General features: G+C 37.3%; 6 protein-coding genes and 1 long non-coding RNA gene across 9 annotated transcripts; 4 read left to right on the forward strand and 3 right to left on the reverse strand.

Annotated features, from left to right (window-relative positions):
• The first annotated feature begins 1,895 nt into the window (after positions 1-1,895).
• LOC111443112 (probable nucleoredoxin 2) lies at positions 1,896-6,975 on the forward strand. Of its 2 annotated transcripts, XM_023080759.1 has the most exons (4): positions 1,896-2,200; positions 3,329-3,826; positions 5,336-5,973; positions 6,890-6,975. In XM_023080759.1, the coding sequence occupies exons 1-3, from the start codon at positions 2,087-2,089 to the stop codon at positions 5,960-5,962; spliced, it is 1,239 nt and encodes a 412-aa protein (XP_022936527.1). In that variant the 5' UTR covers positions 1,896-2,086; the 3' UTR covers positions 5,963-5,973; positions 6,890-6,975. The 2 variants fall into 2 exon arrangements, with proteins under 2 accessions (XP_022936527.1, XP_022936526.1); XM_023080758.1 differs by lacking the exon at positions 6,890-6,975 and having other exon boundaries at positions 1,897-2,200; positions 5,336-6,246.
• Positions 2,233-3,201, forward strand: LOC111443113. Its single transcript, XR_002710433.1, has 2 exons — positions 2,233-2,298; positions 2,438-3,201. It is a non-coding gene; the product is annotated as an uncharacterized LOC111443113 (long non-coding RNA).
• Positions 6,933-9,781, forward strand: LOC111443111 (calcium-dependent protein kinase 29). The gene is made up of 8 exons (XM_023080756.1): positions 6,933-7,711; positions 8,086-8,229; positions 8,381-8,533; positions 8,629-8,744; positions 8,858-9,025; positions 9,138-9,265; positions 9,353-9,452; positions 9,560-9,781. Exons 1-8 carry the CDS (start codon positions 7,042-7,044, stop codon positions 9,629-9,631), a joined length of 1,551 nt encoding a protein of 516 aa, XP_022936524.1. The 5' UTR covers positions 6,933-7,041; the 3' UTR covers positions 9,632-9,781.
• A 398-nt stretch (positions 9,782-10,179) lies between these two features.
• On the reverse strand, positions 10,180-11,231 carry LOC111443321. Of its 2 annotated transcripts, none has more exons than XM_023081093.1 (3): positions 11,120-11,231; positions 10,640-10,768; positions 10,180-10,483 (listed from the first exon to the last, which is right to left on the reverse strand). In XM_023081093.1, exons 2-3 carry the CDS (start codon positions 10,743-10,745, stop codon positions 10,341-10,343), a joined length of 249 nt encoding a protein of 82 aa, XP_022936861.1. In that variant the 5' UTR covers positions 10,746-10,768; positions 11,120-11,231; the 3' UTR covers positions 10,180-10,340. The 2 variants fall into 2 exon arrangements, with proteins under 2 accessions (XP_022936861.1, XP_022936862.1); XM_023081094.1 differs by having other exon boundaries at positions 10,640-10,759; positions 11,120-11,230.
• A 1,710-nt stretch (positions 11,232-12,941) lies between these two features.
• Positions 12,942-13,738, forward strand: LOC111443719 (uncharacterized protein At1g76070). Its single transcript, XM_023081655.1, has one exon. It carries the CDS (start codon positions 12,954-12,956, stop codon positions 13,644-13,646), a length of 693 nt encoding a protein of 230 aa, XP_022937423.1. The 5' UTR covers positions 12,942-12,953; the 3' UTR covers positions 13,647-13,738.
• Positions 13,739-15,761: 2,023 nt separating this feature from the next.
• On the reverse strand, positions 15,762-17,092 carry LOC111443718 (24-methylenesterol C-methyltransferase 2). The gene has a single exon (XM_023081654.1). It carries the CDS (start codon positions 17,032-17,034, stop codon positions 15,952-15,954), a length of 1,083 nt encoding a protein of 360 aa, XP_022937422.1. The 5' UTR covers positions 17,035-17,092; the 3' UTR covers positions 15,762-15,951.
• Positions 17,093-18,358: 1,266 nt separating this feature from the next.
• On the reverse strand, positions 18,359-19,114 carry LOC111443648 (plastocyanin). The gene has a single exon (XM_023081556.1). The coding sequence runs from the start codon at positions 19,051-19,053 to the stop codon at positions 18,550-18,552; it is 504 nt and encodes a 167-aa protein (XP_022937324.1). The 5' UTR covers positions 19,054-19,114; the 3' UTR covers positions 18,359-18,549.
• Positions 19,115-19,902: the final 788 nt, after the last annotated feature.

The following is a 19,902-nucleotide window of genomic DNA, read 5'->3' on the forward strand; positions in this document are numbered from 1 at the left end:
TTCCCCCCCCCCCCCCCTTTTTTTATTTATTTAATCGATAAATATAATTGACATAAACTATGTATATAAAAAAAACACCATCACAATTCCTTTTGTTTTCCAATTTTACTTTCAAAATTTTAAACTAAGTAAAGTTGAGAGAAATTTACACCCTCTTATAATAAATGTTTTGTTACTGTCCGTATAATTTTACTATCTACTCCTGTGGAGTCCAACGTCTTCGCAGGCACACCTCCCAGTGACGAGTTCTGATATCATTTATAATACCCCAAGTTCATTGCTAACATATTATTAACGTTTGGCACATCACCTAGTGACAAGCTCTAATACTATTTCTACTATATCAAGCCCATCACTAATGAATATTGTTATCTTGGAGCTTTCTCTTCTATACTTTCCCTATACGAAGAAGTTTCTATAATCTCATAATTCACCCCTCTCGAGATCAGCGTCCTAGCTGGCACACCCCCGATACTATTTGCAATGTCTCAAGCCCACCACTAACAAATATTGCCATTTCTTTGTTTTCCCTTCTACACTTTCCCTCCAAGTTTTAAAACACCTATATTTGGGAGAAGTTTCCAAATCCTTAGGAATGTTTTGTTTCCTTTCTAACCAACGTAGAAAAAATTAGGTGTAAAGTCTGATGGGATTGGGAAATTAATAGCAAGGTTCACTATAGCAAGATCCCGTCTCCTTTGTGTCGCATACCAGGGCCCCTCTAGAATTTAGAAAATATAAATAATCTAATTCAGTTTCTATATTTATACTTTTCACGTTATATAATTACCTCCTCTCCTTTATTTTTTTATTTTTTTATTTTGCGTCTTCTATGAGTCGGCCAGTCGACGTCAGAGCCCATTTTAAGACATGTTGGAATTTGTTTCCGAAAGTTATTTTATAGTTTTCGAACATATAACTATCATTATGGTGCAAGGTTTAGTTCCAAAATTTTATTCAAATCATTTTCATTTAGTTTCAAACTCACCCCAATAATCTTCAAATTTCTAATATGGTATTTTTTTGAGTTTGTCGAATATTAATTTAATTTATATTCTATTAATTAGTGTCCCGTCAAATTGAGCCTAACACAAATAGTTCATACATATATTTTTCAAAATAAGATATATATAGTTAGAAAAAGAAATGTATTTATTTTATTAAAAAATTAAAATAAATAAATATATTGACATGATATTTATAATTAATTTATAAGAAATAAAAATATATATTATCATCCAGACATAAACCATCTACCTTATTTACCTAACTGTCCTAGATAATCATCGAACTTTAAAATTTTTTAAAAATATGTATAAGTATTTTTAAATTTATTTCAAATAATGATTTACGTTCAAAATTAATTATAAGAGGTTTTTAAAATTTTTTAATATTTTACCACATTTGAAAGTTTTTAAAAACATTTTTAAGTACAAAGTATTTAAAAAATAGTTTCTCCAAAGCCCAAACATGTCTATGGCCAAATGGAGTTTGCTGTACCGTTGGATGAAAAGAACATCGAGATCTGATATTCCGTCATCCCACCACCACTCCTCACCTCGTACGTAAATCCCCAATATTTCCCTCTCACCCGAAAAAAAGGGGAAAAAAAAAGTCAAAAAGAAAATTAAAAGATAGGGAGAGGAAGGGACAGGTGGCTCCTTTGTTTGTTTTGCTCTCACTATAACAATTCCAAGTCTTTAATGACTACACGGACCTCACCCATTTCCACATCGCGGGGCTATATTCCTGTGTTTCTCCAACATCAATCTTCAGTGCACCCGCGTTCGAGAACCGCACACTTGGTACTTTTCCTCTGCGTGGCCCAATCCCAGAAATGAACGGTGTAGATTTGAGTTGTATTTTATGGGAAGAGCAGAGGATGGGGATCTCGTGAGTGCTACGTGTTGGAAAGTTGATGCTTGATGTGGAGTAGCGAAGGGCGCAATGATGTAGAAACAAATGGTTGAGGAAGGAATATAAGAATGGAGTGGTCAAGCGGCTGTAGGAGCTTGGTGGCGGTGGTGGTGGTGGCCGGAATTCGTTTCAGAGAGAACGGAAGCAGTTCTTCTTCAGGTGAACGGAAATGAAGGATGGAAATCGAGCTCTGACGAACGGCGGCTCTTACGGATCTTCCAGATTCTCCTCTCTTTTGGCTTCTGGAGATCGTGACTATCTCGTCTCTTCCACCGGAGCTCAGGTTCCATTCAAACATATTGCTATTATTTTTTAAATTTATTCATAGCCTCTGGAAGTATTGGGAAAAGCATGAAGTAGCAGCTGAATATCTAGCGAAGGGTGAGACACAAAATGAACTGGGACCGTTTTCGTATTTAGTTTTAGCGTTGTTTAAGGAATGATTCAACTTGGATCTGGTTGTGTTGAAAAAACAACAGTAACTTACTGAGTTTTTTTTTTCCTATTATTTTCTTCCAAGGTAGAGCGAACAGTGAGAAATCAACGTCCGTACCGTTTTTTTTTAGTTGGAGAAGAATATTGACGACAGATGTATAAAAAATGGCCGATGTTTTTTCATGGGAGTAATCGGGAAAAACTGAAGGAAGATGGGGTTGGTTGCGTAGAAGCCGGAGACAAACCCTCGAGGGATTTGAGGTTTGGAATAAGAGGGGGGGGAAGTACGAGGTTGCGTTTCAATCTCAATGAGCGATATTGTCGGATTTGAAACCCAAAACGCCATTGGAGTTCTCGACTCCAAACGACTAAAAAGCGTACATAAAATCATACAACAACAGACCCAAATAGTAATATTTCGAGGTCAATCCGACAGCGGCCAGGAACAACTGTGAGTAGTAGCTGATAATCTGTGACCGTGGTAGGAAAATTGCACGAGCCTGTATGTCGTGGGTCGGTCGGTCACTCGATTGTGTTTGTCGGCTCGAGTGTCATTGTTTTGGGTGGTATTGTTCGGTGCTCATTTGGATCGAGCTGCACGTGGCAAATTCGCGGTCCAATTTTCGCAAGGCAGCGATGGAGCGAATATGATGCCCCTTTTGTGACACTCATAAACTGAAGGGACAATTGTCATCCCATTATAGATCCAGAAGGAAATTTCTCAGAATGTAATTAAATTGAGAAATTATTCTAGAGGCGCAAAATAATTGTGATTTATTATTCAACAAAAATCATGAAATTTGCATACGTGGAGGCTACAATTTAATAATTTTCTCCTATTTTTGAATCTGCATTACGTGTAATCTTTTTGGTACCTCATCGCTTTCACACACACCTATTCCCATTTCCAATTACTTTAAGATTCTCTACTTGCCGGCGGCGATTCTAATTCCGGCGTCTGCTTTTGTTGCTGCAGGTCAAACTGTCGAATCTCGACGGTAAGGTCCTGGGCCTTTACTTCTCTGCCAACTGGTACCCGCCATGTCGGAGCTTCAACAAGATTCTGGTCCAAACTTACGAGGAGCTCCAAGAAAATGGGTCGAATTTTGAAGTGGTTTATGTGTCCTCCGACGAGGATTCCGACGCCTTCAATGAGTACCGTGCGAGTATGCCGTGGCCGGCGATTCCATTCTCCGACTTGGAAACCAAAATTGCTTTGAACAGGAAATTCGAGATTGAAGGCATTCCGTGTCTGATTATATTGCAGCCGCGTGAAAATAAAGATGAAACGGCGACGTTGCATGAAGGAGTGGAGGTTGTTTACCGATATGGGGTCGATGCATTTCCCTTTACAAAGGAGAGATTGGAGCAGCTGAAGGATGAGGATAGAGAAAAGGAAGAGAATCAGACATTGTCTACTTTGCTGACAAATGGCAACAGAGATTATCTTTTGGATTACCCTATCCCGAAACAGGTCAGTTCGAACCCTCTTGAATCTAATTCAAATAGATGATACAATTTAGTTGTCACTTTTACAATCGTCTAGCTTATGGTTATTAAGAGTACCTAATTGGTCTATGGACATGTTTGAGATAGTCCATCGACATGTTTGAGAGAAATTTCAAAACATGTCTTAATAATTTAAAATCAATTAAAAATATGATTTACCATTTTAAATGAGTGATTGATTGTAGATATGTTTCGAAATGATTCTCTCTCCAAACATGTCTAGTTTGCCGACAAGGTCTTGAAAATGGTAAGATTTTCCTTGAATGGATATCAAAAGGAGACCTCGAGGGAATTTTTTTTTTTATTACGGTATAGATTTTCTTTCTCAAGTTACCCACTTATCATAATGACTACCTAATGGTAAACTCACAGCCACTCACATTTGTCATCAATGTTCTATGGATATGTCTTGAGGACTGTACACGTGGATCCCAACCTTTGATTATTTTGGACAATTGCTGTCTGTTGATGTCGGTCTCTCTGGCCCGATGGACCCCAACACTCACCAATTCCTTCTGTAAGCTCAAACATTGTCCTTCATTCTGATGCTCTCTCTCTCTCTTGTTATGTCTTGTGATTGATGGGATCCCTTTCTTCAGCTCTCACTGCTTTTACGAGTCAATTGAAGATTTGATATTTGACTATCCATCTTCTTTATTCCATCTCCTCTTTGTCGATTGAGTTGCTCTTACTTCGATTTTGAGTCGAGTACTCTACTCTTAAAAGACAGTTCGCTTTTATACAAGATTTCTAATCATTCCCACCTTGGTTGGAGAGGAGAATGAAATATTCCTTTAGAAACTTCTCCCTAATATATGCATTATAAAACCGTGAGACTCACGGCGATACGTAACGAGTCAAATCGGACAATATTTGCTAGCAGTGAGTTTGGGCCGTTACAAAATGGTATCAAAGTCAGACACCAAGAGGTGTGCTAGCGAGTACGTTAGGCCCCCAAAAGAGGTGGATTGTGAGAGCCCACTTCATTTGGAGAGGAGAACGAAACATTCCTTATAAGGACGTGGAAACCTCTCCCTGTGATACGTAACGGGCCAAAGTGGATAATATTTGCAAGCAGCGAACTTGAGCTGTTGCGTTTACACTTTCTTTTCGATCTCTATGAAAAATTTCATCTCGTCAGTTGGATGAATTCAATGCTAGAGTTGAAAGTTTTGTTATTGATGGTTAATTTTAGCTTCACAAAGATGATACATAGAAGTTGGATTTGAGTCAACTAATGAATGAAAGTAACGAATTTTGTGATTGGAGGGGCCCCATAATTTCGTGGGGATATTGTAAATATTCTCGACATTCCTTGTCATTGTAGCTTGTAGATGGATGTTGACTTTGGAAATACTAAGGTTTCAGCTCGAGCAGAAGACGTGATCCACGGAGGAAGAAGAAGTTTTTATGGTTTTGGACATTTCACTGAATGCTGTAATTGTATAGCTTTAATTGGATGTTGATTGTGCAGGTCCCTGTTGTTTCATTAGTAGGCAAGACCGTGGGGCTCTACTTCTCGGCGAAATGGTGTCTTCCCGGTATGTTCACGCCCAAGCTGATTGCTGTCTACGACAAGATAAAGCAAATGGTAGCAACGAAAGAAAACGAAGATTTCGAGATTGTTTTTGTGTCGAGTGATCGAGACAAGGACTCCTTCAATTCTTACTTCGGTTCGATGCCGTGGCTAGCATTGCCATTTGGAGACCCAATGATTAAAAACCTTGCCAAACATTTTGACGTGCAAGGCATCCCTTGTTTGATAATCTTAGGTCCAAATGGCAAGACAGTCACCAAACAAGGTAGAAACCTAATAAACTTGTACAGGGAAAATGCTTATCCATTCACCGAAGCTAAATTGGAGGAGCTGGTGAAAGAAAAGGAGGAAGAGGCGAAAAACCTCCCGACGTCGGTGCGCCACGTCGGACATAGACACGAGCTGAATTTGGTGTCTGAAGGAAATGGGGGAGGACCGTTCATATGCTGCGAGTGTGACGAGCAGGGTTGTGGATGGGCTTATCAGTGCCTGGATTGTGGATTCGAGGTGCATACAAAGTGCGTCGAGACGAGCAACCGCGACTCTCCCTTCAATGGGAGGTGATGCTGATGAAGGTGTGACCTCTTGCTCTTTTTAAACCAAATTGAGATTAAATTGCTTTGTTATTTTAGCTCTTTATTTCCTTTTCAACTTCCTAATTTTTAAGGACAATCTGCAGCTTGAAAACAATTTGATCTGTAAATTATTTTAGCCAGGGATTTACTAATTTCCATTTTCTAATCATTATGGATTTGTCATAATGCCTTGATGATGGGTATATATAAGTTGTGAGATAAGCAAGGCTCTACAACTCGTTTTAATCAATACCAAGTTGTGTTTGGTCGATATTTTTCGACTTAGAAGCAAGAACCGAAGTCGTCTTGCCTCGGCTATCTCGAGAACTTCTCGACTTAGCTTGTCCACATTTCTTGAAAGTCTTTAACATTCTCGTACAATTGTAGTGGACATCGATATTTTAATAAATTTTTATTCCACGTGCATTATTCAACTAGACAAATATGCTCATAATAACTGACTATTAGACATAAATTTTGAATTTGTTAGCTTCATAATAATTAATTAATAATTAATGGTATGAATTCGAGATAATTTTATGACAATTATATTATGGTATTCGAAAACTCAAATATGCCACAGTCTCGTTAATTAGATGTCTCGTTAATTAGATGTCATTTTTCCAAACCAACGTGGTATCTCATTCTCATCTTTTAAACAGATTTAATTCTTTTAATACTGTTAAGATAAGTAGTTAAATTCTTTTAAGGTATTAATTACCAAATAAATTTCTTACCTAAATAATAATAATAATAATAATAAAAAAAATAAGAAATTGTGATTCCGAACAAGATGATACAGAGAGAGGTTGGAAGAAGCAAGGGAAGGTTGGTGAATTTGGGTTCCATTCTCTTTTCGAGAAACCAATCGCTTTCTCTCTGTGTTTTCTCTGATTTTCCGGAAACAACAAAAAAGTGGAAGAGAATGATGCTGAAGAACAAACCAAAGGCCAAAGCAAAGCACCGAATAAAGTGCACCAAAACACTTCATAATCATCTTCCTCCCTTTGCATCTCCATTCACAAAGGTTGAAGAAGAAGGTTTCTGCATTTCTTTCTCCTTTCCGCCATGGGCCTCTGTTTCACCAGAACCCGCGACGTTCCCATCGACTCCTTCACCTATGGCTCAGACACACCCCCTCGAACCAAACCTCAATCTCAATACCCGCCAAAGCCACCGCCGAAGCCGCCATCGATTCCATCTTACAAGTCCGTTCCGCCGTCGCAGATTGGCCCAATCACCGGCCGCCCCTACGTCAACATAACCACAATCTACGAACTCCACAAGGAGCTTGGTCGAGGCCAGTTCGGGATTACTTATCTCTGCACCGAGAGGTCCACCGGTCGGAAATACGCTTGCAAGACGATTTCCAGGAGGAAAATGGTGAAACAGAAGGATATCGAAGATGTGAGAAGGGAGATTTTGATTCTACAGCATTTGACTGGCCAACCGAACATCGTGGAGTTTAAGGGCGCATATGAGGATAAGAGCAATTTGCATCTGGTTATGGAGCTGTGTTCCGGCGGAGAGCTTTTCGATCGGATTATCAAGAAGAAGAGTTACTCGGAGAGAGAAGCGGCGTCGATTTGCAAGCAGATTTTGAATGTAGTTCACGCGTGCCATTTTATGGGGGTTATGCACAGAGACTTGAAGCCTGAGAACTTCCTGATGGTCAGTGAAGACGACGATTCGCCGATTAAGGCTACCGATTTTGGACTCTCCGTTTTCATCGAAGAAGGTCGGTTAGTTTCCAATTCTCTTTTTAACCTCCATGCATTTCTTTGCATCGTTTAACTGAAAATTTTGTAGCCTCGAAATTGTATGGAATTTAGTTTAGAAATGAAACACTGTGTATGTCCAGTATGAACTTGAATCGAGAGCTCTCTTAAGGTAATGGAGGTCTTTTTGAATTAAAAATGGCATTCGAATTAGAATTTCTGTTTTGAGCCAACGTTAAAAGTCACTCTTGACCAAGTCGACGAAGAGAAAGTCCAATCAATCAAATCAACTATTGCGAAGAATTTCTTTTATTAGGTTTGTGTTTGGGCCGATGGGTATTGGGATTCTCAGGGTTGTTTAACAGTTTGTGTTTGAATGAAAATGATTTGTCAGGCAAAGTATACAGAGAAATAGTTGGAAGTGCATATTACATTGCCCCTGAGGTTTTACAGCGGAATTACGGGAAGGAGATTGATATATGGAGTGCTGGAGTTATTCTTTACATTCTCTTGTGTGGGGAGCCTCCCTTTTGGGGACGTAAGTTCAATACTTCACTTCAAATTCATAATCATTTAATTTTTTAGGTATAACATTTAAGTTCTTATCCAAATTTTGTTTAGTGATGGTAAAACTAGCCTTCATGTCTTTGTGCCTGCCTGACTTGATTTTGATGTTCCAATTCCGTCAGAGACCGAAGACGAGATAGTGAAAGCAGTTCTGAAAGGCAACCTAAAAATGGAAGACGCTCCATGGCCTTCCATATCCTCTTCTTCCAAGGATCTTGTCTCTAAAATGCTGACGAGGGACCCAAGAAAGCGGATCACCGCTGCCGATGCGCTTGGTAACTACCACTTTTTTTCCCTAGTTCATAAAGATCTTGATTGCTTCTTGGAATAGCCCAATGTTCTCATTCTAAGTCTCCCAATAATGAATCAGAGCATCCTTGGTTGAAGATCGAGGGTGAGGCCTCTAGCAAGCCCATAGATAGCGCGGTGCTCATTAGGATGAAGCAGTTCAGAGCAATGAACAAGTTTAAACAACTTGCTCTTAAGGTACTTCACATAATTTACATCTACATTTACCCCCATTTTTTTTCCCCCGTACTGGGTAGAAATGAGTGAATTTCAGTGCATTGATCTAAAAATATGCTGAATGTTGTTGGTAGGTAATGGCACAAAACCTTTCAGAAGAAGAGTTAAAGGGTCTGAAACAAATGTTTAAGAACATAGACACTGATAGAAGTGGTACCATCACATTTGATGAGCTGAAAACAGGTTTATCCAGGCTCGGTTCAAGACTTTCGGAACACGAAATAAAGCAACTAATGGATGCAGTAAGAACCAAGAATCCCTCTTTTCCCCTTTTTACTTTCTCAGCTGGTTGAGTATGTTCATGCATGGCCTTTTAGCTTATACATGAAAAACTTAAACCTCTACTCTGGTCAGGCTGATGTCGACAAAAATGGGACGATCGATTATAGTGAGTTTATTACTGCAACGATGCATCGACATAGGCTCGATAAAGAAGAAAACATATACAAGGCTTTCCAGTTCTTTGATAGAGATGGAAGCGGGTTCGTAATGCAGTATCCATAACCTCTTGCATTGGAAAGCTGTTTGATTGATAAAATGCTACTTATACTTTGCTGCTGAATTTTCAGATTTATCACAAGAGATGAGCTCAAACAGGCCATGACTCAGTATGGCATGGGAGATGAAGATACCATTGATGAAATTATCAACGATGTCGATATCGATGGAGTACTACTCTTTCCCCTGTTTTTTACACCTGAATTTTCTTCAACATCTCTGATAGATAAGCAACTTGAAAAATTTTGATCCTTTTTTTCTTTTTTAATGTCTTTAAGGATGGAAAAATCAATTACGAGGAGTTCGTGAACATGATTTCAAAAGGGACAGTGGAAGCAAAGATGAACTAGATTACAGTTGTAAAAAGGAAAAACAAAAGTAAGTTTGCTGTGTAAAGATACGAGATTGATGGATGCAATAAGAAATTGTTACAATACAAAATAATGTCCGTCTAAGAACTTTTCTGCTCATCAGTGCATGATAATATTCTTCTTCTGGTCTCTATTTATTTATTGTTTTTTCTTTTCAGTTCTAATCATTCGGGAACAAACTATCGACCTTTGAAAAATATAGCTATTGTTATTATCCTAAAAGCGAGTCAATTTTTATATCCTTCCATGGACTTTATTGTCGATCAAAGGTTACAATTTTTACTTTCGAGAGGATTTGCCTCGTAGCCCCTATAGAATAACTAGCTTCTTTTATGTTCAAAGACGTATTTGTGTTCGTAAAAGCGCTTCGAGACAGGAAAGTTATAATCATTGTGTGAGATCTCACATCGACTGAAGAGGGTAACGGAACTTTCTTTAAGGGTGTGAAAACCTCTCCCTATTAGACGAGTTTTAAAATTTTTGAGGAAAGCTGAGAGTAAAAATACCAACCTTTCATGGCGTACTAATTTGATGGAAAATTATGACAAGATCATAATATTAACCAAATATTTTCACTCTCATCATCATACAAAAGTAGCATAAATTTAAAACGACACTTCATCCCAATAGCGAGCAGTTAGTGATTGAGGAGGAAGATGATGAAAAACTTTTAACTTAAAAACTCTCTTTATGAATGGCCCTGCATATCCAACATCTCATCTAAACGCTTTAATCTCTCTATTCCTTCACTGAGCAGAAATCTAACCTTCTGTCTATCACTGCAGCCGCGGTTGTTTTCCATTTCTTGTCTGATCGTATGCCTCAGTTCTTCTGTTTCAAAGCACACATTCTCAGAACTTTAAGCACGCAGAACAGACAATCGACTAAACACGACGCCTAATCCAATTTAAGCTTGGTTCATGCGGAGAAGGCGGGAAAAATTCAAATGCATAAAGAACAATGTAAGATCATAATCAAAAGCTTAACCTCGAGCGTGAACAGGAGCTTTGCGAGTAGTTCTTAAAGCCTGCCTATACAGTTTCAACACTCTTGCTCGGAGAATAAATTCCTGTAAATCAAGGGCGAGAACCATGGCGAGTTCTCCCCCTGTGCAACCTTTTACATTGTTAGTGGTAACGAAAGAATTCGAATGTATTAAACATCTTCCAGCGATCAGAATCCAATGTGGAGGAATTTCTAGAACAAATAAATTGAGAATTCTCGGCGCTGAAGATACAAAGGTTTAGATCGTCCTGAGTTCTTGCAACGCAGTCAAAAACTATTATCTCAAAAGATTTTAAAGAAATTGATGGAGAATAAAGCCAAATTTTGTTGAATAGCAAATTCAAACAGCAGAGCGCAGAAATCACAGACAGATCGGGATTATGGAATTCATTTCTGAGCAGAACTATATGAAAATAGAAGCTAGAGGAAAACGTAAAATTCTTCTTGAATGTTCGAACTTACCCTAAGAAGCCAAAGGAAGACTCCACTGCGGATTAAACTGAAGCGAACCATGTCTGATTCAATCGGACGTCTATCGTTCAGTGCCAAGTTCTCCGCACGAGGCATTGACGGAAGACGACGTTAAGGAGAAGCATCCAGAACATTGGGCCTCCTCGAAAGAATATTTCATATTGGGCTTCGGTTTTATGGGCTTCGATTTTATGGGCTTCTTTTGAAAACTATTTGGGCCGAAGCCTGTTATTCTGTCACGTTGATGTAAATAAGTTCTCCCGGAGGAAATACTTTTAACTCGGATAAATTTTCTGCTTTTCACCCTTAAATTAACATATATTTACTATTTTTAAGGCGAAAAAAAATAATATTAATAACTCAACTAATTATTTCTCTTTTTTTTTTATTTAAATAATTTTAATGGTTTAATAACGTAAATAACAATTTAAAAAATAATTACCAAAAAAAAAAAAGGAATGTAAAGGCTTTAATGGATATGGGAGTTCAAAATTGGGTATCGGCCGGCATCTCAACTCTTCCTCACTACAATAATTGCCGACGGACCACATTTGACTTTAATTAACAATCCAACGTTGATAATTTCGAACTAATATTTTTCATTTCTTTTTTCTTTAAATAATAAAATAGGCCTACGTTATCATCTTATCGTTTCATTTTTAATAATCCCCATCAAAATTAAATTATTTTCCATTGACAATTTCAACTCTCACCATTTTAATTATCATATCTTAAAATAAAATTATTTTTTTCTTTTTTTTTTGAACGTGTTAGGTGACATTTTAGGAAGAGTACTAAAACAATAAGAATTATTATAAGGTTAATAAATTCGACACGTCTTGGGTACAAACCCTATCAATCCATTAGAATTGCACAACTCAAGAGATAAAAAAAAATAAGTCTATTAATTAAGAAGGTTATTCTCCTTACGCTCCTAACCGTATGTAATAACCTATCGACTATGTCATACGAGCAAAGGTAAAAATAGTAGAATACACTCTCTCAACAAGGTATGCAATCTAATCGTGCTTAGCTCAACATCACTTGTGTCTTGTCCCAACTTAAAGATTGAAGCATGTTGAGTTAAGCTCCACGTCGATGTTTAGCCCGCATATCGTTAGTTGGAATTGACTCCTCTTATTATTATATCTTTGGTGTTTAGCCCACACTAATTTCCGTCTTAATTATAAAGGAAGAGAACTAATTTTTAAAAAAATTAAATTAAATATACTATTACATTTGAGGAGACGTCCTATTGTTGAACTTCTTTTTATATCGTTCACAATATCACATCTATTTAAATGTCATACACGGACTAATTCTCCCATATTAAATAATTTGTTTAATCCATAAAAACATGTTATTTATTTCATTCAATATACTTCTTCATGATTTAAATTGGAAAAAAAAAGGAAATTAATAATTTGTTTAAAATTGATAATTTAGCTGCAAAAATGACAAAAACCTTCAACTAAATTTGGCCTTCAAGGATTAAACTAGAAATTAGCGTTGATTTATTCAATTTTGAATATTATAGAATTTATTCCATATTTATAATAATATGTTCTGAAAAAGTTAAGAATAAATTTAGTCGTTTAAATCCAATTTCATAATTAGTTTAAAGTAATTAATTTTTTGTGTTTGGCGATTTATTTGTTCATAATCGTAATCATTATGGTTGCTTGGTCAGAGCTCTGATGTTTGACCAAACCAACGTCGAGGGAGCCTTTCTTAATTCTTCCTTAAATTAATGTCAACTCATTTCATTAATATATATATATATACATACATAATCACATTGGGAAGAATTTCAATTTGCAGAGAAATGATGGACAAACAATCCAACCCAAAATCCAAAATCATGAAGTTTCTACCTAGAGCCGCCTCCGCCATCACTTTCCACAACCCGCCGGTCAGTCCCGGAAGGGAAAACCGGCCGGTCGCCGCCCGAGGATTTTCCGGTCCGATGAAGATCTCGATTATACCACGCGAAGCGCGATCCAAGTCCAACAACTCGGGGTTCGAAACGTCGGAGCCCACTTCGCCCAAAGTCTCCTGCATCGGCCAAATCAAACATAAGAAGAAGATGAAGGAATTGGCTAAGATTACTGCGGCGGCGGTTGAAATTTCGGAGCCGAAAAAGCGGCATCTCCCGTCGGCGATAGAGAGAATTCTGATCGGTAGGAAAGTACTAGGTAGGGCGAAATCGAACGTGGAGGCGGCTTCGGCGGGGAAGCCGCCGCTGCCGGAGAGAGCGCTAGGGCTGAATCAGATGAAGCGATTCTCGAGTGGACGTGGCGCTTTGACGAATTTTGATTGGACAGCGCAGATTGCTCCGGCTGAGGTGGAAGGAGAGGAGGGCGGGGGAGGAGGGAGCAGGGCGTCGACGGCGGTGTGGATTGGTGAAGAAATTGTGACACTTGAACCGAGAAAGGAGGTGAATATATGGAAGAGAAGAACCGTTGTTCCGCCCACACCTCTTCAACTCCACTCCACCATGGTTCGACAAAAAACATAGAACATTGCTTCTGTTTTTTATTTTTATTTTTTAAATTTAGTAATTTGAAGAAAAATCTAGTGGGATTTCTAGTTAATCTTTGTAAATTTATATTGGAAGTATTCTTCTTCTTCTTTTTTTTTTTTTAAAGAAATTAACTAGAGATTTTAATTTCTGTTTTTTATAACTATAGGTATTAAAATGTTAAATTAATTTTTTTAATTATGCATTTAATTCTTAAAATGTTTTGTCTTTTAGCTCAAGAATTTCTAATTTCTTTAATATTTTAACTATAACATTTAAAATTATTAATTATTTTTTTTAATACGTGTCCTCCTCAATGGGTAGAGAATCCAGGGCCCCAGTGGCACCTTTCACAAGTCAACAAATAACGTCTATTTCCGCCCCGCACTTAAAATCGGACCTCTAAATTACGAAAAGAACCCTGTCTTAGGAGGAGAAAAGGGCCATCAAAGAAAGGGCACTTTTGTAATATAAAATAAATAAATATTTGAGTAAGCACAACATTTGAGATTAAATTAATGGAAAAAAACTATTTTTTTTTTCTTTCTAAAATTGCATCCACTTTCTATCAATCAAAATCTTCTTGATTAATTAACCTTAATTTGGCTGTTAGTTATTATTTTAAAAATTTATAATTATATTTTCATTCTACAATTGAACGACAAAAGATTCATAATCAAGTACACGGAGTTAAAAAATCATTAGATAATTATAAATTTTCCTTTTATTATATATATTATTTAGTAATTTTAAAATTTAAAATTTAGGGTTGGTTTAGAAATTGGATAATTGTACCAAAGTTGTATCATAAATTGAAATTGATTTTTCGACCCATTAGATAAGAACAAAGGTTCGATTGCATGTTTCGTAGCTGAAAATAACATATCCCACTTTAAAACATAAAAATAAAGACATGCGAAAGAAACTATTGACCTATTCAAGTTACGAATGTGAAATATATCACAATCATCACATGATATCATGCAAACCACCCATTATCTCATACAGTTCTAAAAGAGAAAAAAACACAATGATCAAAGTTCAAAATCGACATAAACGAGATAGATAAAAAAAATCATCGCTTGGTTTAAAGTCATTAATATGCTATAAGTGTGTATATTTTGGATCATTCGCGTATTTTATTTTTACAATTTGGCGAAGAATTCAATTTTTTTTATTAATCGGAACATAATGTAATCTAAAACTGAGAATACTAAGCGTGATTGCCGGAGATCACAAAGCCACCAAAGATTAAAAGATCGATAATGGTTTGTCTTAAAAGATTATATTACTTTTTGTAATATAAAAATTCATAAACATAATAATTGTTAACTACTAATCAGATTCTATTTAAAATTAGATTCTCAGTTTGTTCTACTTGGATTAATTTGTATAAATTTAAAATATGAATTAAAATATATGTATTTAAACAAAAAAATAAAGTAAATAATAATAATGTGGGTGGGGTTAGTCTGAAATGAAATAAAAAACGAAGGGTAGGGGGGGGGGGACAATGGAGAAGCAGGCACGATGCTTTTCCCGTTGAAGTCATGTGCACGCCTTGGGTCTCTCCAGTACTATGAACTCAAAAATATTTTTAAAATATTTAAATATCAATAAAATCCACCGTATCAATTTCTCTACCTCAATCCTTTTGTCCTTTCTAATCTCTACACTTTTTTTTTATTCTTTTCTTTTTTCTATCGTAATCTTTAGACAGCTCAGACATTACGTGGACACGTGGGTTCATTTTTATTTAGAATATTTATTATTTTCCAACCTAGCCTTCAAAATAAAAAATAAAAAATAAAAAGAATCTAATTCTAATACAAGGGATGCCGGGGCAAACAGATAAGAAAATCAAAACTTAATCTCAACAATTTCCCAAAAAATAGTTCTGTTTTAATTCTATCTATAAATAAATAAAAATATATTTTACGGATTTTTTATTTATTTATATTTTCCAAGAATTGCATGCCATGGAAGAATACTTACGTCATTGCCAACCGAAACCTCGCGAGTTGCGACTCACCGAACGGCCACGGACGATTTTTTTCATTGCCAACCAAGGAAGAGAATGGAGAGAGAAATAAAGAAAACTAAAATGAAAAGTTTTTTTTTTTCTGAATTAATAATAACAATCACATAAAAACTAAGGCGAAAACTTGAAAATAGGGTTTGGGAAGGAAAATATAGACGACGACGACGACGGCGAAAACAAGAAAAATAATAAAGAAAAAGGAAATAGAAAACAGGAAGATAGACATGTGAAACGGCGCCGTACCAGCGCCCCCGACTACTCTTAACAAGATTTAGAGGATTCCGGCTTTCTACACACGATCAAATGCATCGGCGAGAAGATTCCAGCATCGCCACTTCGTGTCAAATAATCGGCAGCCTCCACCAACATTTCATGGACTTCCAGAGTCCCTTTGGGGGCGATTCTGAAGGCGGCGAGAACCGTGACGAGGATATGGTTCCTCCAGTACGCGAGTCGGCCCATTTTCAATCGGCCCCACCAGGGAAGCGCCGGCGGCTTGGCCAGATCCTCCTCTTTCAAAACCTGAAATCCCACTTTCTTAGCAGCCTTGGCCACGTCATCGTAGGATTTGACGCCAGGCAAAGCGTTCCCTCTCGCAATCTCCTCAATGATCTTGACATGCTCTGGATTGGCGGTGTCGTATTTATCCGTGGAAACCCACTCCAACGAAACAAACAGCGAACCCGGCTTCAATACCCTGTAAATCTCCGTGTATACATCTTCAAGCTTCGGCGCGTGACACGTCGCTTCAATCGCGTAAGCCCCATCGAACGTCCCCTCCGAAAACGGCATTTCTAGAAAGTTCCCACACACCACTTCACAGAGCGCGTCCAGTCCGGCCTTCTTGTTGTGCAATCTAGCGCGTCCGACTTGGTAGTCGTTAATGGTGATTCCGACCACGTTGGCCTTGGAATGGGCGGCGATGGAGCGCATGGGGCCACCGACGCCGCATCCCACATCCAGAATTCGATCTCCGGGTTTGGCCTTGACTAGGTCGGCAACCATTTCTTCGTGGAGGCGTGTGGCTTCTTTGTCGGACTTTCCAGGGATGGGACGGGCAAAATGGAAGGACTGACCCCAGCCCCACTCGTAGATGTCGGTCACCAAATTGTAAAAGGTATCTACGAAATCAGGGACTTTTTCAGCGGTTTCGATCTTCTCTGGGCGGCGGAAAAAGGACCAGTACTGTTTGTATTTATCCTGAATCTTCTCGGAGGAGATTGAGCCGCCGGATAGATTGACGGCAAGCTTGCCTTGGCGCTCGGCGGAGCCATAGATGAACAAGAACCAGTAAAGGGTGGCGGCTACCAGAGTTCCGGTGATGAAAAGAGGGAGAAACTCCATTTCCGTAGGAGAGGAGGAGGGAAGGGAAAGGGGGAGGAATTTTTGTGAAGACTGCCAACCTTGGAAAGGAAGCTGTTTTAATGCGCTGTCAATGGGAGTGGCACGTGAGTTGCGCCTGCGTGGGATCACAGCCGAAGAAATGTTTTTTAGTATTTGACAGCACAATAATAAATATAATAATAATAATAATTTATTATTATTATAAAACAAGTGAGTGGGAAGCTCCCTAGTGCATCTCTCATTTTAATTATAATGTTTTTAATACATGAGGAGATATTATAATTCATGATCCATTTTATTTTTATCCCATTATACAAAATAAATATAATTTTTTCTCTTTTTTTCTTCATGGTGGGTGCCAAACACTTAAAAAGTATAAGCTAAAACTAATGCCCATTAAATTAGATTACATTTTAAGCAAAAGAAAAACTATGAATATTTAATATTTATATTTCAAAAGATATTCTTACATTTGTTTAGTATTCGGCTTAAATGTTAATTAATGAAGTAAAATTAACACTAATAATAAAATCTTTAATTAATGTTAGGAACCTTATTCAATATTAATGAATTGGAAGTAGAAATTATAGAGTTTATAGTCGAATTTGAAGTAAAATCAACTCTCAGATTTAAAAGGGGAGATATTAAAATAAAAATAAAATGCAACTCAAATGAATGAGATTTAAATCGATGTTTTAAAAAATAATAATAAAGCTGAACGTGTTTACACGTTATTTCCGTTGTGTAAAAATATATAAATAACATTATTCGAATTTAAAAACGTAAAAAAAATACATGTGCGATGACTGACAGATCACGAGCTTTGTTGGATGGCTGGGTTGGGTAATTAGAAACAATTAAAAACTTGGTAATTGTAATTTATTGTCGATAAAAACGAAGCGTTTTAGCTTCATTGAAAATAGCAGTGCTGACGTGGATGTCTGCCGGGTTTTGATGGCTTGGCAATCACGTGGAATCTTGTTTCATAAAGCTTCCTTTTTCTATTTTAATGTTTATTAAATCAATCTCTTTGTTTTTATGCTTTAAACTACTGCTTTCATTGTGAGTGGATTACTAGAAATGAGCTATAATTAATAAGCCGTAGGTTAATTTTATTTATTTATTATTATTATTAATTTTTATGAGTTTTCCCCCTTGCATTATCATCATAAACTTGGCCCAACACTGATTCAAACAAACTAATTTCGCATTTTACCTTTTTATATAATTGAAATATTTATTTAAGAAAAATAAAAAAATGATTATATTCAAGTGGGCCGTAAATCCGAAATGGGCCGGAAAGCAAGCCCACGGAGAGCAGAGAAGAGAGTAACAGATTCATTATATTACATTAACGGTGGTTTACGATTCTGATATACGAAGGATCTTGAAGCTCTACAGCGTGCAGTCTCTGGGTGGAACGGAAAGAAAAAAAAAAAAGAAGAGAAGACATTGAACTTAAAATAACATATTTTTTTTAATGGAAAAAAGAAGAATACAGAGAAAAATGAATGATCAGTTAACGGTGACTTTGCCGACCATTCCAGCTCCTTGATGGGGCGAACAGTAGAAGGAGTAGCTTCCTTTCTCGGTGAGATTGACTTCGTAGACCTCGCCGGGGGCGTTAAGAAGATCTTCCTCGTTCATCGAGATCTTGCCGGCGTCCACTCCGCTTGGGATTTCGTCCTCGTCGAACACCACGTTGTGTGGGAAACCCGCGTTGTTCTTGAACACGATTTTCTCCCCGGCCGCCACCGAGAAATCGTTTGGAATGAAGGCTAGAGATCCGTCGTCACCGCCTAGCAAGACCTCAATGGCCAAGGCGTTTGAGGCCAGGAGGGCACTGGCGGCGGTGGCGGCCACGGCCACGCCAATGTCCTTCAGAGAGGCCCTGACGGTCAGCTTGGGGACCGCGGGGGAGGAGACGCGGACGGCGGCGGTGGGTTTGGAGGCGGTGGCGGGGGACTTGAGGCCGGTGAAGGTGGGGATGGCAACGGTGGCGGAGGTGACGGTGGCCATGGATATAGAGTAGGAATTGGAAATTTTGGTAATGATCAAGGAGGAGAAGAGAGGGGAAGTGGTTTATAAGGAAGGGGAAAGGGATGGATTTGTGTGGTTTTGAGAGTGGGAGTGAGTGGATGAGCTATGAGTGGCTTCTAACATCAAACGCCGGATAATGCAATGGGTGATTCTGATTGGCTCATTTGGATTCCACCCTATGACGTGGCATGGGATAACCTTCTCTCCTCCTCTTCAAATTTTTTTATTTTTTTATTGTTGTTTTTATTTTTGTTTGGACTAAAAAGGAATTAAACATAACAGTAATCTATAAATTAGTTAAATTTGTTTTCAGTGGTTTTGTATTTTTTAAATTAAAGGATGGTCAAATTTTGGATTTAATTTATAGTTTAAATCTTGAAATTAAAAAATAGATGTAGAAAATGACAGTAATTAAATAAACAAATATAAAATAATTGTTGGTGAGTAGTTGTGAAATTATGTAATTTGTAAATAAAGATATTTAATTTATGGGCGAGCGAATTACTCGTTTCGATAAATGAAACAAGAAATGAGATTATATTTTCGATCACCATCCTGTCCAACTTAATAAATATATAATATATTAAACAAATAAATTACTTAGTTAGAAAAAAAATTAAAACGAAAGACTATCTATTACAAATTAGGATATAATATTAAATTTTTAAATTTTAAAAATGATATTTTGCTTGATTTCTTATGTTTTTCCTTATCACTTTTAAATAAAGATTATATTGGAAAAATGAAAACTTTAGAATAAATATTTTTTTAAAAGAATAATAAACAAATAAAAATTATTTGTGGAGTCCAATTCTTGGAAAAATGATA

This window comes from Cucurbita moschata, unplaced genomic scaffold (genome assembly GCF_002738365.1).
Source record: "Cucurbita moschata cultivar Rifu unplaced genomic scaffold, Cmos_1.0 Cmo_Scf00005, whole genome shotgun sequence".
Classification (NCBI taxonomy): Eukaryota; Viridiplantae; Streptophyta; class Magnoliopsida; order Cucurbitales; family Cucurbitaceae; genus Cucurbita; species Cucurbita moschata.